We start from the raw sequence: 17,428 nt of genomic DNA, 5'->3' as shown, positions 1-17,428 counted from the left end.
AAAAAAATTAGCCAGTCAATAAAAATAGAAAGAAAAAATTAGCCAGGCATGGTGACTCATGCCTGTAGTCCCAGCTACTTGGGAGGCTGAGGCAGGAGGATCACTTGAGCCTAGGAATTTGAGGTTGCTGTGAACTAGGCTGACACCATGGCATTCACTCTAGCCTGGGCAACAAAGCAAGACTTAGTCTCAAAAAAAAAAAAAAAAAAAAGAAACTACTCGATTGTTTTCCAAAGTATTTCTACAATTCTCCATTCCCATCAGCAGTATCTGACAGTTCCAGTTGTTCTGTATTGTCACAAACATCATGGATTGCCATTTTTTAAAATTTTTATTTTTTAGGCATTCTGATGCATGTGTATTGTGCATATCATAATGGTTTCAATATGCATTATCCTAATAACTAATAATGTTGAGCATCTTCCCATGTGCTTATTGGCCATGTGTATAACTTCTTTGTGAACTATCTTTTCAATTCTATTGGTACTTAAAAAGTTGGTTTGTGTTCTTATTTGGTGAGTTTTAAGAGCTTTTAAAAATATATTTTGGATCACCAGATATATTCTCCAGCAAACTGGTATTAACTGAGTAGCACCTAAGTGGACACATAGGTACTACAGTAATAGGGTATTGGGCAGTGGGGAGGGGGCGGGTATATACATACATAATGAGTGAGATGTGCACCATCTGGGGGATGGTCATGATGGAGACTCAGACTTGTGGGGGGAGGGGGGAAATGGGCATTTATTGAAACCTTACAATCTGTACCCCCATAATATGCCGAAATAAAATATATATATACATATATATATATTGGATATTTTTACTTTATGAACAATGTATTTTTTGCAAGGACTTTGTCCCAGTTTGTGGCTTGACTTTTCATTCTGTTAATCTTTTAGAGAAAATGTTCATAGTTTTGATAAAGTCCAATTTAACTATTGGTTCAATTATTTTTATGTCATGTCTAAAAAGCCTTTTCCCAGCAAAAGATCACAAAGACTTTCTCCTGTGCTTTATTCTAGAAGTTTTATAGTTTTAGGTCTTATATTAATATTTGGATCTATGTTCCATTTTGAGTTCATTCTTGGTTCTTGATATTCAATTGTTCTGGCACCAGAGGGTATCTTTACATTGATATAAGTAGTATTTAATTATTTCAGTGATATTTTATAGTTTTTAGTATATAGGTTTTCCTTATTTTACCAGTTTTATCTGTATTTCATTGCTTGATGAAGTTGTACATATTTTTAAAATTTTAATTTGATTGTTCATTGATGGTATGATTTTTTCCCAGCCTGGCTCATGGGGTGGCCACTCTTCCTGGCACTGTGTGTGAACACCAGGCATGGTTTCCTCTATTTCTTTTCATTGTTTTTGCCCCTTGGTCTTAGGTAGTTTCCTAGCACACATGCACTGTTCATTACTCTGCTAAATACCCAACAGAGGATCTCTGCAGATCTCCAGGTTTCTTTCCCTATGCTGCTCTCTCCTCTCCTGTGTTCTGTCCTGTGATCTCTGTCTGCCTTGGTTTTACCAGACTCAGCTTCATCACCTCAACTCAGGGAGTCTGGAAGATTCTACCTGAGGTTTTTTCTTCCCTTAGTCATGGCCTGGAACATGTGTCAAGGCAGAGAGCTGGGGCATTCAGAATGCTTACTTCACTTGTTTCCTTTCTTTCAGGGATCCTAGTCTTCATTGCCTGAAGTCCACTGTCTTGAAAATCATTGTTTAATGTCCCTTATCTGTTTCGTTTTGGTGCTTTCAGGTAATAAAGGCAGTCAGCCCTTGTTACTCTAACTTGGCTGGAAGAAGATTGCAGCGGAGCTTTGGCACAGTCCATAGAATGTTTTCCTTCTCCCCTTTTGATCGCTTTCTTTCCATCCTTTCTCAGCAGAGCCACCTCTTCCTCAGAGAAAGCTTCCCTGGGCCCAGTGTAGATCAGTTTTTCTTATGTGATCAAAGAACTCAGTTTTCTTACAGTATCTATCTGAATTTATAATTGTCACTTATTTTGTCTTTGTTCTTCACCACATTGTAAGCATTTAAATAAGAACAGATGTCTGTTTTATCTGTGGAGCTGAGTATAATGTCTTCCACTTTGTAGGCACTCAGTATATATTTGTTTAGTGTATGAATGGGTGAATGTTAAATATACAGTCCTTTATATGCAAGAGTACTCATATGTTTTATGTCTATCTTTTTTTCTCCCTAAACAGATTCTGCTAGCTTCTTGAGAATGCAAGATGCAGTTCTTTCATGTGCTAGAGAAGTAGAACTTAAAAACGATCACTGTGAAAGACTTACAGTAAAAGTTAAAAAGATGGAAAACATGATTAGAGTCCTACAAGAGGAGATCTGTGAAACAAAAGAAATAAAATCACAGTTAGAGCATCAAAAAGTTGTATGGGAGCATGAACTGTGTAGTTTGAGGTATGATATCCTAGTTTTAAAGAATGTTTGTACTGTTTATTGTATACCAAAAATATGTGGGAGAATTTGAGTACTCTCTGACTTACTTTCTGAGGTTTAATGGGGTAAAATTTTGGTGTCATAGAATGTAAAATTCTTCAAAATAATACAATAAGTTCTTAACTGTGAATACATCTACTAATAATGAAATGCATACTCTTTGAAGTCTTTTTTAATGGCTATATAGAAGTCCACCATATGAAACCTCATTAGTGATGAAATTACATTTTGGGTTTTAAAAAATTATTTTATTATAATGAATGCTACAAAGCACAGTTTTGATATAAATCTTTCCCAATTTTTAATTATTTACTTTGAATAAATTCTTCAATATTTGGTTAAAGGATAGAAACATTTTATAAAAGATCTTTGATCAATATTTATTTTTTTCTGAAGAAAGTTTGTATTAATTTACAATTCAATAGAATGTGAAATGGCCATTTTTCTCAAGCCAGAATAATTTTTGAACATTTTACACAGTTTTATTCTGATTATCCATGGATGAAAAAATAACATGGAAAGTGATTACTGACTAGTTCCTTCAACATCTCTCATACACAGATAAAATTAATTCAAAATTCTATGTTGAAAATACAAATTATCCTTTATTGTTTAATTAAATATTAGATCCTATCTTGTTCCAAAGGGAACTTTAAAATTATTTATAAAATATATAACAATGGACAAGATAATTTAAATGTGTTACCTCCCAAGAAAAAGAAATGTAAAAGGTCTGGTATAACAAATGTTAGACTCCTTAGGATAGTCTTGGATTATAGTAATCTGTACATACATGTTGCATGAATGACATCTGAAGGTGCTGTCTTACACTGTAAATTATTGTTAGGGATACCTATAATATTTCATGAACATGAAAATTTGTTTCTATTGAATGTATAAACTTGTTTATAAACAGTAACATTTTTTCTAATTAGTTAACTCTAAATGATCTGCCCTAAGTGAGAAGTAATTATGATTGTGTGAAAAAAGGTAATTTTTAACTTGTAACTTTACTGAATCATTTCCAATATTCCTTTCCATAATATTTGCCAGAGTTACCAGTAACAGAAACTTACCAATTAGCAGAGAGTTCTTTCATCAGTACTTTTCAAGTCTTTTGGAAGAGATTAAAGTGAGAAACTGAAAACATGAGAATTAGAAAAAAAAATTCAAGGACATAGAAATTTTATTAGGATAATAGACCAACATATGAAGCAGCAGATCATAAAATGAATCTTTTATTTTCTAATAAAACGAATTTTAAAAGATAAGCATATTTAACTGCAGATTTAACTTAAAAGAAGAAGAGGAGAGAAGAAATGCTGACATGTTATCTGAAAACACTCGGGAAGAATTAAGAAGAAAAGCAGAGGAATATAGGAAAGAAGTTGAAGTGAGAGAACAACTTGAACAGTTTCTGAAAACACGAAACACAGAAATGGGTATATTAAGAAATGATTTGTATGAGGTAAATTAATCTTTGGTAAAAAATTTATATTTTTAATGTTATGTCACCAATATTACTTATAATATCCATTTGATTCAATATATATTATTTAGGTTTAAAACAAAAGTCATCTTAAAATGATCTATGACATTTTTACCTAAAATTATTTATTTTAAATGTTGGTATCTAATAGATGGTCAGTATATGTTTCATGCATGAAGGAATGGAGGGTAAGTTGAGTTTACTCACTAACTACAATGTTAATTTAGGTATTTTTATATTAGTATACAATACAGTCTAAACAGCTTTGAAACTATAATTAAACTAGTTTAATGTTTTGTAAAGATTTTTTCATAATACTGTATCTACCTTTATTTAAAACTCTTACTCTTTTAGCTGCCATTTGTTCAATTAAAATTTGAGTAATTCTTGAGAGGTAAAGGTCCTTGTGTTTCAATAGGCTATTTCCTTTTAACAATTTTATTAAAGGTTATGCTCTTAAGGTCTTAGACTGTCTTTTTTTTCTTTTCCTGATGCTATTACACCAAAAACTTAATGTATCTCTCTAGCTTGCACAAAAGTACAATGAGACTCAGAGGCAGCTTCACCAAGAACAGAATGCTGGGCTATTGCAAGATGGGATTCTGGCCCATCACCATTGCAAACAGAAGGAGACAGAAATGGTTTTAAAGAAAATGAATTCAGAAGTATTTTATTTAGTAATTTTCTAATATATGTGTGTATGCAGTAATATTTATGTATATATTAATATTTAAAAATCCAACTATATGCATTTTAGAAAATGTAGAGGATTTTTAGCTCTCTCTCTCTGTGTGTGTGTGTGTGTGTGTGTGTTGGATTTTTGTCCCATTGGATAAAAAATACTATTTTCAATTCAACTCCGTTTCTCTGCAACAGTCAAGTCATTGAAAGTCACATGGCCTCGTGCAAAGGAGAGGCTTTTATGGTTATTCATAGGAATTGATGATCTTTTCCATAATCTCAGCCTTTGCTACTAACAATATATGTTCTTATTTGGGGAAGTGATTTTATCCCCTTGATGTGTTAATAGAAAGATTAGTTTATTACTTCCACCAATAGGTAAGAAGAAAAAGGGCAACCAGTTCAGACACCATATTTGGGATGTCATTCTCCTCGCTTTTGAGAAGAGTAACAGTTTGTACCAAGCAGTATCTTATTTTAGTACAAAGAGGCTTTGCAAACAATAATATCCCATAATATCTACTTAGTGAGAATTTCTTGATAAGTATTTTGTTCCCAGTAAAATAGTTGAGTGTATTTTTACATTGATGACTGTTTCAAACATAAAGAGGAAACAATGGCTACTGCAATGGCAAGTCTTGACTTTCTAAGAAGAGGTCTATAAATTTTATCTTATTTACTACTGGTGTTTTGAAATAAAAGGTTTCCTTTCTGTTTATATGTTTACATGAAAATATTAACTGTAACTTGCTAGAAGGGGAGTCAGAAGACCTAGAAGGAATCCTACAGCTTGCTCATATTTTTAACCTCTCCTTTTTAGAATTGTGATAACTGAGTACATTGATGTATGTAGACGTGGTGTAGTTCAATGCCTAGATATATATCATTTATCAATCAGTGTAATTCTTATAACTGAATATGAAATGTTAGAAAAGTAAAATATCTATAAGGAAATTTTATCTGTCTGAATATATGCAGAGCTAAGGCTCCTACTATGGAGTAATGCATAGGTTAGATATTGGAGTATAAATACAGTTTTTTACTGTAGTCAGATTTATATATCTTTCATTTTGTGCCTTTGAGTCTGTTATAATTCAGAAAAAGACTGTTCCATTTTGAGATTCTTAAAAATTCTCTGATGGTTTCACTTTTACTTTCATAAATTCATTGTCTTAAAATAACTTTTTTAACTTTTGGGCATTTATGCTGTATAAAGTGTAAGGTTTTGATCTAACTTCTTTTTCTAGTTGGACTTCCACTTATTGTAACCCTTTTGTTGTATAAATGGGCAGATTCTCCTTTAATTTCAGAGGAAATCATGATATGTCATTGTTTTCAGTACTAATTAAAAGTTTCCTTTGTATTACTTAGATGTCTCAGAGTTATGAAAAAGAACAAGATCTGTTGCATCAGAATTGCATGTTGCAGGAACAAACTGCCATGCCAAGAATGGAAAGAGACAGAACACAAATGCAGAACCAGGAAAAGGAAGAGAAATATTTCAAGGCTATTAAAATTATACAAGAATTGTACAAGAATGAGAACCTTGAAATGACCATACAACAGACTGGGGAAACAATAGCAAACACAATACCTCAGTATGTTGGACAGCTTGCCCTTCTGGTATCTGAAAACGCAATCCTAAATGCTCAACTGGAGAATGAAAGACAAAACAAGGAAAGACTGCAAACAGAACTGGAATCATACCGTTCTCGACTGACCACTACTGTATATGACCTTGATCAAACTAAGGCATCCAGAAGACACCTAGAATTTGCTCTGGAAAGATCAAGAAATGAATCAGTTTATTTAAAGGACAAAATTAACTTTTATGTATCTTATCTAAAAGAAAACAAGGAGATTCTTTCTCAAAACCTTTCTAAAGCTGAAAATAAAATCAACAGCCTAGAAAATGAACTCCGTCACACAAGAGATGTTCTTGCAGAAAAGACTTCAGTTTTAGAATGTATACCAAGAGACCTAGAACAGACAGAGTGTGGAAGCAAGGAAATGGAACAAAGGTGTGGAAATGAAGACGGTCAAGTGAAGAAATCCCTTGCAAAGCAGGAATCTCTAGAGGAGAGAGTATCTCCACCAGAAAGTGAAAACATATTGCTTGGCCAGCAACTGGAAGGTGCTGAAAACAAAGCTAACCATAAGGACAAGGCAGTAATTAACATGCAAGGTCAATTTTATGATCTTGCGAAAAACCTTCAAACTGAGAGTGGAAACCAAAATCTTCCAGTAGAAGACAGATTAAACTCCTTAATCAATGAATTTAATGAATTAAATGAAAGACTGTATCGACATGAAAAAGGGAAAGCAGAAGAAGTAAGTATCAAGAAAGATACATATTTTTCAAAATTCTAGAAAGAAAATTTAAAGTAATATATTTGGTTGTAGCCAAACCTTGAATCTGGTTGAATATAAAAATACTTAGATGATAAATGTATTTGCAATACCAGCTTGGAAATGTACCTTGTTTCCAGCTAATAATAGTTAGAGCTGAGAAATGCTTTACTTTGAGTAAAGACATTGTGTCACCTATGAGATTTTATGAGGTTAATTTACAAATTTTCAATAGATATAAACTAATATTAATAATGGAGACTTATAGTGCTGAAAATACCGTTTTGATATCTTTATGTTGCTACATTTTAAGACCATGACCAAGGAGAGAAATGGAAATGTTCCTATCTGAAATGAGGATTTTGAAGTTAAGATTCCATTATGTGGGTTATTTTGACAGTTAAGTCCAGGTTTTAGAGATGAACTGCTCCCCCTTATCTCTGCACCTTCCCCTTTCTAGAAAACCATTGTGTACTTTTTGTCTGCATAGATTTGCTTGTTCTGAACATTTCATTAAAATAGTCATATAATATCTTACTTTCGGAAGGGCTTCCTTCAACTTAGCATGATGTTTCAGGGATCATCTGTGCTGTCACATATGTCAACACTTCATTTCTTTTTATTGTTGAGGAATATTTTATTGTATGGCTGTACCACTTACCCATTCATTAGCTGGTGGACCTTTAGGTTGCTTCTACTTTTTGGCTATTATGAATTATGTGACTATGAACCTTAATTTCCAAGTCACTGTGTGGACATATGTTATTACTTCCCTGCCATTGGATTTTATCCTCTCAGTTAACTGGGCTGATTTCAACATCTCTCTGCAGTACTCATGCTGTCCTTCTGCCTTTTCAGTTTCTGTTCATCTGACCTCATTTATTCAGACCTGCCACACAATGTCCTCTTCTTCATGAAGCTTTCTCCCTGACCTTACACTTCAGCACTTGTCTAGTCCATGCAGAACAATGTAGCCCTAAATACCCCATTGTTTTTATTTCCTCTCACACTCTTCTGGCTGCTCCCTAAGTTACATTTGGAGCTTGGGAGGTTCAAGGTGCTCTCCCGTGACCTGGATTATGTGATTCCCCAGGGGGCACATGGACCACAGGAGGAAACTCAATCACCTTCTCCTGCATTGTGGATTCACTCCCAGTTTTCAGCTGGCCCTGGCCCTATGGGCTGCTTATGTTCCTTGTGCTTCCCAGAATTTTTAATTTCCTTTCACTTTTCTGTTGAACTCCTGTGTTCCCTTTTGTGTAATATATTCAAAGTGTGATTGTCTACACACTATTTTGGTTCTTCTATGTGGATAAGTTGTACTGGAAATGCTTCTATTCAGCCATTCTGCAAAAATGTATCAGTGCTTAATGTCTTACTGCTGAGTAATATTTCATTGCATGGATATTCCACATATTTTATTGATCCATTCATTGGTTGATGGACCTTTGGGTTATTTCCATTTTGTGGCTATTATTAATAATGGTTCTGTGAACTTTCATATGCAGTTTTTATGTATGCATATCTTTCCATTTCAGTTAGGTATGTACTTAGGAGTCAAATTGCTGGGTCATATGAAAACTCTATTCTTAACCTTTTGAGGGGCTGCCAGTATATTTTCCAAAGTGGCTGTGCCATTTCACATTGCCGTAAACATTGTACGAGGGTTCTAATTTTCCTATATACTTATCAGTACTATTTTCTATCTTTTTGATTGAAAGAAGATTCCATCCCAGTGATGTGAAATAATGCCTCATTGTGGCTTTGATTAATGAGGAATGATGCTAAGCATTTTTTTATGTGGTTATTAGCCATCTATATATCTTCTATGGAGAAATGTCCATTTACATCCTTTGCCTACTTTTAAATTGGGCTTTCTTTTTATTTATGAATTATAAGAGATCTTTATATATCCTGTATCCTCCCTCTCAGTGATTTACCTTTCCACTTTCTTTTTTTTTTTTTATTTCGGCATACTATGGGGGTACAAATTTTAAGGTTTCAATAAATGCCCTTTCCCTCCTCCTCCCACAAGTCTGAGTTTCTAAGAAAGTCTCATACCACTTTCTTAATGGTATGTCTTTAAGCACAGAAGTTATCAATTTTGATGAAGTTGAGTTAATCTGTTTTTTCTTTTGGTATTATAACTAAGAAGTCACTGCCAAATGCAGTCACACAGAATTATGCTTCTGTTTTCTTCTAAAGGTTTTATAGTTTTAGCTTTTACCTTTAGCTGTTATATTTATAGATAAATTTTAGATATGGTCTTTGGAGGGAGTCCAACTTTATTCTAATGCATGTGGATATGCAGTTTTCCCAGCATCAGTTGTTGAAGAATGTACTTTTCCCATTTAATTGGTTTGTAACCCTTTTTGACAATCATTTGATTGTAAATATGAGGGTTCATTTTTTGATTAATAATTCAAATCATTGATCTATGTCTATCCTTATGCCAACAGCAAATCAAATTTTACAAGAGCTCTTTTTTTAATCATGTTGCATATTACCAGTTGTCTTATAGTAAGAAGTCAGTGTAGTGGAAAGTATTTAACTTCACTTTTTGCTTTTTGAAGGAGCCTCTGGCCAGCTTATGCCTTGCTGACTCCATGACATGATGGGAAGTCAGGCTTACAAGGGCAGAATCTGTTCTTTATTTTGACCTTTCATTCAAACTTTAATCTGTGACCTAGAGACTACTTCTTGTATCCGATTTCCATAAAATCTTGATCACAGGCTCTGCTGACTGAGTCTGTTATTCACTGCATTATGTTTTATTAAGTCATTATAATTCATAGAATTATTTATAGATTTTTGCTACCTAGGAAAGAGAAGCTTAGCTTCAGCTTTCCTCATTGCAAACTGAGATAATACAGCATCTTTCAGTTCACAATAGATGTTCTTCTGACCTGGTACCTGGTTTTTCTCTATAGCACTAAGACATTATTCTTGGGACACACACCCCAACTGTATAGGTATGTATTAGTGGTGGCAGGGTTCTGATCTATGGGCCTCCTTGTGGGGGTGTGCAGCAGAACCAGTGATGGCAGTAGTGGACTCCTGGGTGGCACTTGTGTCAGCAATGTTACGATAGCAGTGCTTGGCCAGTCCCTGGGCCCCTGGTTGGTACATTTGGGTGGGTACTTATGGCAGTGGGGTGGGCAGGCCTGCCCATAGGTTTGCTGAGGTCATGTGTAGGAGCTGTCAGCAGTGGCCAGCTTGGCAGGGTTGTCCTTAGGCTCCTGAATTGTGTGCTGGACAGTAGGATTGTCCTCAGGCTCCTGGACAGTGTACATGGGCACTGGAAGCAGCATGTGGTGTGGCCAATCCTCAGGCCCCCAGGCTGTGGGTGCCATGGTAGTGGTGGCACATGGCACAGGCCCACTCTCTGGCCCCAGAATGTGTGCTAGCCTAGGAGGGGCGAGCTGATCTCAGAGCACTGGGAGGCATTTGTGAGTGCAGCTGGAAGAGTAGCAAAGGCACTCCTCCTCCTTAGTTGGCCTTGTTTTCAGGCTCTCATATGGCACATGCAGGTGCCAGCCACAGCAGGTTAGGTAGGCTGGTTCTCAGGCTTCTTGATGGTACATATGAACTAGCCAATCCTTGGTCCCTTGAAGTTGTGCACAAGTGCACCATGGCCCTGCCTCTGGAGTAGGCAGAGTTGCTTTCATAGTCAGTGGCCTCAGTCAGGTGGCTCTCTAGCTCTGGTGCACATGCACTGAGGCATCCTTTGTCCTTGGGCAGCTTCCCTCATGGGCTAGACCAGCTAATTCTCAGGGGATGTTAGGGTGGTGTGTGATCTAAAGTTTGGAGCCCATCTGCACTGCTTGGTTCAGCAGGTACATGACGTTATAACCCTCGATAGGAACATAGTTGGATGTCAGTGGGATACCAGGGAGGACATGTGGGGGCTGTTGAGCCCCCAGGACAGGATGTAGGCCAGTGAGGATTGGGCTGTTAACATGGCACGGTACTGCACTCCCTCAGAGAGTGAGTAGTACTCAGCATGAATTGCCTCTGAGGAGCAATGAAATCACATGGACTCCAGGCAGCTCCCTATGCTCAGTTCAGGGCCTGTGAGGGCTGAGGGCTCCCTATGGCTTGGGTTGTCCTTGGGGGAATGTGGATCACTGGGATTCATTCCCTTCCCTATTCCCCACAATGGGGAGTCTGTCCTGGCTCTGAGCTGATCCCACCTGGAGTGGCTTCTTCCCTTCCTTTCCCTCTTTGACTCCAAATGTTGCTGTTGCTTCCCTGCTGAATTACAGAGTTCTGTCTTAGAGGCTTTGTTCAAGGTGTGGTCATCTAATTGTTTTGGTTCTTATCTGTGGAGGATGCAAGTTCTGGGTGCCTTCCTCAACTATCTTGATGATGTGTCTGTCTATGGGATGAATATTAAAGAATAAATGGAAATGTTTTGAAACCAGCACAATCTGTCCTCTGGCTACATTTTTTTGTTGTTGTTTATATTCCTCCTACTTCAAAAATGCATCAATTGCTGCTCAATAACCACCCAGAAGTGTCCTTTAATATGGCATCAGGCTCAGGCTTCAAGTGCAAGATCTACCACCATTCCAGATGGGTGTACTCAAGTGTAACATTATAAAGTCACAAAATTGTGATTTGAATCATCGTAAGTCAGCAATCATCTGTATTTGGTAAATCAACATGTGGACAGGCTGCAAATGGGAAACACATAATTGAATCCAGAAGTTCTGGATCCTTGATATTTAATTTTCTTTAGCTTATCTCCTGCATTGATTTTACTTTCACCTGCTATGGAGCAGCAGTGCCCTTTCCTTCCAGGTTTTAGCATCATTTTGTCCACTGTCCTTGAAACCCTTCCTGCCAGCCTCTTCAGGAACCATCAGGCTTCCACTGACAGTCTCCTTGGAGGTCTTTTGGTTTTCATTCCTGTTCACATCTAGGTCCTTTCAGCTTCTACCTTCCTCATGGTGCAGAGGTATCTTACATGTTTTAACAGTTGTTACTGCTCTTTTTCAATGGCAGCACCCCATATTTAGTATCAGTATCTGTATCAAGTATCTATTGCTATGTAATAAATCACCTCAAAATTCAGTGTCTCAAAACATTTATTTTGTTCACAATCTTCAGTTTTAGTGAAGCAGGTAGGGCCAGCTCATTTCTTCATGTGGCAACAGGTGTGGTGACTTGAAGCTGGGGACTACACGCATTTAAAGGCATGTTCATTCATATGTCTGGCCATTGAAGCTGGCTTTTTTGGCTGGGACTCTAGCTGGGGCAGTCAGCTGGAATACCTATACAAGGATTCATCATGTGGCTTGGGCTTCCTCACAATATGATGGCTGGATTCTAAGGAAAAGCTTACCCAGAGGGGAAAAGTCAGGTGGAAGCAGAATTACATTTTCTAACCTAACCTTGTAAGTCACACAGTACTTCTGCCATATTATAGTCACTAGAAATTGGTTATGATAGCTAACTCATATTCAGGAGAGGGAATTTCATAGGAGTTATGTCAAAAAATTTGTAGACATGTCTTCAAAGCACTGCTTCACTCACCTGTTACAAATCAAACCATTATTCCATCTAAAGGAAAGTAATCTATTCCAACTCGGTACCACCAAAATCCCAGCAAGTATTTTCGTTTGTTGTTGTTGTTTGGTATGCTACCTTATTTTGTGTATAGTAACAAAAAATTACAAGATAATGCTGTTGAATTAAGGCATTTTTATTTTTAAAAAAGTATAGATCTTGTCACTAAACTTTTATACTGAGATATGATTGCTTTGTAACTCTAGGAATCATTACTCCTTGTAAAGCAATTAAATTAGCATAAAACCTTTGCAGTTCATAAAAGTAATTCAGCATAATGTCCCTAAAACTTCTTTAGAAATTTTGGGGAATAATGATGGAAGAATGGGTATGAGACTTTCTACTAAGAGAGTTTAAGGAGGAAAGAGTTGAATTAATCATAGAAAATATCCTAAGATCAACTGTAAATGTTGTGTGAAAAAGATGACAAGACTAAAGTATATATTTTGTGACCCCCAGTGGTTTAAACTTTGCTCTTGATTTTCTGAATAATTCAAATGTCCATATTTTAAGAATCTACTGAAGTACAGATAACATTTTATTGAAGCTAAATGCATTTCAAAATGTGTTATTAGTTTTGTGATACCCTATTCTCAGCCTACTTCCTTCATTATTAAACTATATTATTTGGTTGATGAAGGTTGATGATGATCTTATGGAATCACTGGAAACTGTATGTTCAAGATGTCGATATCTAGATGCAGAGAATCAAGTTGATCAAGAGGAATTATTATCTATGGAAGCAATGCAAGAACAATGTGAGATACTAGAGAAAGAGAACATGAAGCTGGAAGAAGAATATTTGGACCTCAAAAACCATATGGAACAGAACATGGTAGACGTTGGTGAAGTTAAAAAGTATAGGGAGGAGATTGAAGAAAGAGCAACACAGTGTGTTACAGAAAAATTAAAAGAAATCAATGTATGTTTGCAGGTTAGTTAATTGTGAAATGCACTTTCATTCATTTCACTGCAGATGATAATGTGATATATTCATTGTTTGTGTTTCCTCTACTTCCCTTATAGCAATTGGTTTTGTAGATTTCTAGAAGGTAGGTGGCATCTGTTTCTCCCTTTAAATTTTTTAGTCTCTATCATCATTGTAAGTAAACTGATCATTGAGAATATTATGCTCCTTAGAGAATCATTTGATTATTAAGGCCAGTTAGTATAAAACAATACTATTAGGAAAAGAAAAAATTGTGATTTAGAAATTATACTGTACTCTAGAGTTTCATTTAAGTTATATTGTTAAATTTTTTACACTTTAAATTTGTTGTATTATTCTTTGGATCATCAGAATGAATACATGAGTACTAATTTAGTAATGATTCAATTTTTTATAATTCTGATTAAATTATCAATTTAGTCGATAATTCGTGTTCAATATTTTAAACCTTAGCTTTTTTGGTCACATATTTAAAATTGCTCTTGGAGAATGGGTGTGCTTCTTGCATTTTGGGTGGTCAACATGGGAGTATCACTTGAGACCGAGAATTTGAGATAAGTCTGGATATCATAATAAGATACCATCTATACAAAAAGTAATAAAATTAGCCAGGCATGGTGGTGCACACGTGTATTCCCAGCTACTCAGGAGGGCAGAGTCTGGAGGATCGTTTGAGCCCAGGAATTGGAGGCTGCAGTGAACTATGATCTGGCCACAGCATTCCAGCTGCGGTGACAGACAGAGACACTGTCTCTTAAAATATAGACAAATAAACAGACAAGATAAAATAGCTCTCTGATTCAAAAGTAAAGGAAACAAATATACAGGAATTGTTCAGGTTAAAGGATACTAAAAATTTGTCCTTTTTATATGTTTTAGGCACAAGCAGCATCTGAAGAATACAGAGAACAGATAAGAGAGGATCATCTGACTTCAATAAGAAGTCATATGGCAGTGAAAATTAAAAATCTGGAATCCGAAATCTCCAACATGAAATCTTCTCAAGGAGCCTTCCATAATGTTGAAGTGGAAAAGTATAAGCACCTGTATCAAGTAGAATTAGAAGCTAGGAAATCCTTTTTGAAGAAAGTGAAAAAGTAAGTCAAAATATGGAATAGAAAATAAGTTAAGTTCATTAATTTGCCTTGAAAGTATGCTTTTTAATGAGACAGGTTCATGAGATCAGTGGGAAGTGAAAGCTAATTAGATAATATAATTTTGGAAAACAATGTTAAATAAATGAACTACATTTAAAAATGGTAATCGAGGACAGTTTATGTCTCTCCCTCTTTTTTGGTTATATATAGCTTTTTTTCCCCTTAATATTATCATATAGTTAACCTTACCTAACAGTCTTTCCGCAAATATTTTTCAAGCCTTATAACTTAGACAGTATTATTGTTATACAATTGCTTGTCACCATTCTCCTTATAGAAATATTAAGAGTTTAACTACTTTTGGAGGATTACAACTTCAACCAAAAGAATCAACTACTACGACTACTCTTGGCACATTCTGGCATTCAGTAAATGAACTTCTTTACATTGGTTTAGTAAATACAGTTATTTCTATCTTTTTTTAGGGATAATCCTTTTATGGTTATATTTAAGAGTACAACGTGATGTTTTGATATATTTGTACATGGAGAAATGGCTATTATAGTCAAGCAAACTAACACATTCATAATGTTCATTATCATTTACCTTGTAAATACAGGTATTTCTAATGGCATCCTCAAGAATCTTGTAAATAGAGCCATTCCAGGAGGCAGGAAGCGTTACCTGTTAAGCCATACATTATTAATAGACATTTCTCTCCCCTCCTTGCTTTACTTGAATTACTTGTTTTTAAAAAATTCCCCTAGTTTTATATATACACACACACATATATACACACACATACTTCTTTAGAACAATCATAAAACTGCATACAGTAGACATGCTATGACTCATTTTCACAGTTAAAACACTAATGGGAAATTCCATTTACTCTTATGGTACCTTTTTAAAAAATGCAATCATTTAGGAGTCATTTAGGAAAAAATGAAATACTAAATGTGTGTCTTTTGCAATCTTCACAGAAGTACTAAGAGACTGGCAGCGTTCAGTAGCAAGGTTGTTGTGGAGACACAGGATACTGGAACTTCCTTTCCCACTCCAGCTACGGAGACAGGCATAGAGTCGCCTTCTGTTGGAACTCTTCATAATGGCTTAGGTGTTCACAGAGAATTTACTTCAAGAGGAAACTCAACGTTCTCTTCCTCATTCCCGTGGACTTCAGATACCAGCTTGGAGACCTACTTGACTGAAGTTAGTTATATTGTCTTCTTTCCTTTGGGTTTCAGATTTCTGATATAATTCTTGTTTCTAATTTGGTGAAATACTGTGTTGTTAAAATGACCTATGCTTGATAAGTAAAGGTAGTAATTATCTGTGTTAATGAAGAGAGGAAAGCTAAAATTTTCCATTTTCTTGAAGTCCCTGCAACTGTTATTTTTAAGAGATACCTATATATTAACGTTATTCAATATATGGAACTAAAATGACACATTTGAAATTTCTTTAAAAGCTGCATTTAAGTTAGATTTTAGAGACTGAATGTTATTGTCTAATAACTAAAAGTATATTGAGAGGTGCTTTGGCTTACATTCTAATTGATTTTAGTTTGGCTATGGTTCATAACACTTTTAAAGTTTTTTGTACCATCTTGAATTTTCCACCCTTAATCACAAGTCAATGACTGGCATCCAAGCACTTAACCACAAATAGATATTTATTATTAAAAGCAATGCAAGATAAATACATTTTATGAATTAAATTATCCTGTAGCATTAAGATTAGTTTTTTAAATTAAAATATTTATCATTTTCTACATAAGAATATGTCTTTAATTGCTATGTTACAGCATTTTTTTCTCAATCACTGCAAAATTTTGATGGGCTATTTCGCAGCACTTTTTAAATACTTAAATCAAGTAAATATTTGAATTTTTTAATTCAGGAAATTATGGGGGTACAAACATTTGGTTACATGTCATGAATTTGCCTCACCCAAGTGAGGGCTACAAACATGTTCTTTCCCCTTAACAGTGTGTTCTGCTTCCATTAGTTATGGGTTTACCCTCCCCCTCCCCCTACCTGAATGGCACCCAATGAGTATTACTACATTGTGAACACCTTAGTGTTCCAATTTGATGGCGAGTACATGTGGTGCATGTTTTTCCATCTTTGTGATACCTCACTTCAAAGGATGGGCTTCATCTCTATCCAGGATAATATAAGAGGTGCTAGTTCTCCATTGTTTTTTGTAGTTGAGTAGTATTCCATGGTATCCATATGCCACATTATATTAATCCACTTATTTGTTGATGGGCACTTGGGTTGTTTCCACATCTTTGCAATTCTGAATTGTGCTGCTATAAACATTTGAGTGCAGATGTCTTTATTATAGAATGTCTTTTGTTCCTTTGGATAGATGTTCAGTAGTGGGATTGCTGGATCAAATGGTATTTCTATTTTTTAGATCTTTGAGGTATCTCCAAATTACTTTCCATAAGGGTTGTACTAATTTGCAGTCCCACCAGCAGTGTATGAGTGTTCCAATCTCTCCACATCCATGCCAGCATTAGTTATTTGGGGACTTTTTGATAGAGGCCATTCTCACTGGAGTTAGGTGATATCTCATTGTGGTTTTGATTTGCATTTCCCTAATGATTAGAGATGTTTACCACTTTTTTATACATTTGCTTGCCTTTAGTCTGTCTTTCTTTGAAGAGTTTTTGTTCATGTCCTTTCTTCATTTATTAATGGGGTTGTTTGATTTCTTTTTCTTGTTGATTTTCTTAAGTTCAATATAGATTCTTGTTATCAGCCCTTTATTGGATGTGTAGAAAGCAAACATTTTCTCCAATTGTGTGCG

At 35.4% G+C, this 17,428-nt stretch overlaps 1 protein-coding gene across 1 annotated transcript; it reads left to right on the top strand.

The window, feature by feature from the left end:
- The first annotated feature begins 2,225 nt into the window (after positions 1 to 2,225).
- On the top strand, positions 2,226 to 17,159 carry LOC142876901 (ankyrin repeat domain-containing protein 26-like). Its single transcript, XM_076011160.1, has 6 exons — positions 2,226 to 2,433; positions 3,760 to 3,940; positions 6,014 to 6,973; positions 13,203 to 13,496; positions 14,391 to 14,608; positions 15,592 to 17,159. The coding sequence occupies exons 1-6, from the start codon at positions 2,240 to 2,242 to the stop codon at positions 15,866 to 15,868; spliced, it is 2,124 nt and encodes a 707-aa protein (XP_075867275.1). The 5' UTR covers positions 2,226 to 2,239; the 3' UTR covers positions 15,869 to 17,159.
- The last annotated feature ends 269 nt before the right edge of the window (positions 17,160 to 17,428 follow it).

The sequence above is a fragment of the Microcebus murinus genome, chromosome 16 (assembly GCF_040939455.1).
Source record: "Microcebus murinus isolate Inina chromosome 16, M.murinus_Inina_mat1.0, whole genome shotgun sequence".
NCBI classification, from domain to species: domain Eukaryota; kingdom Metazoa; phylum Chordata; class Mammalia; order Primates; family Cheirogaleidae; genus Microcebus; species Microcebus murinus.
Note: the sequence above shows the minus strand (reverse complement) of the source record. Positions and strands in the feature narration are given on the sequence as shown.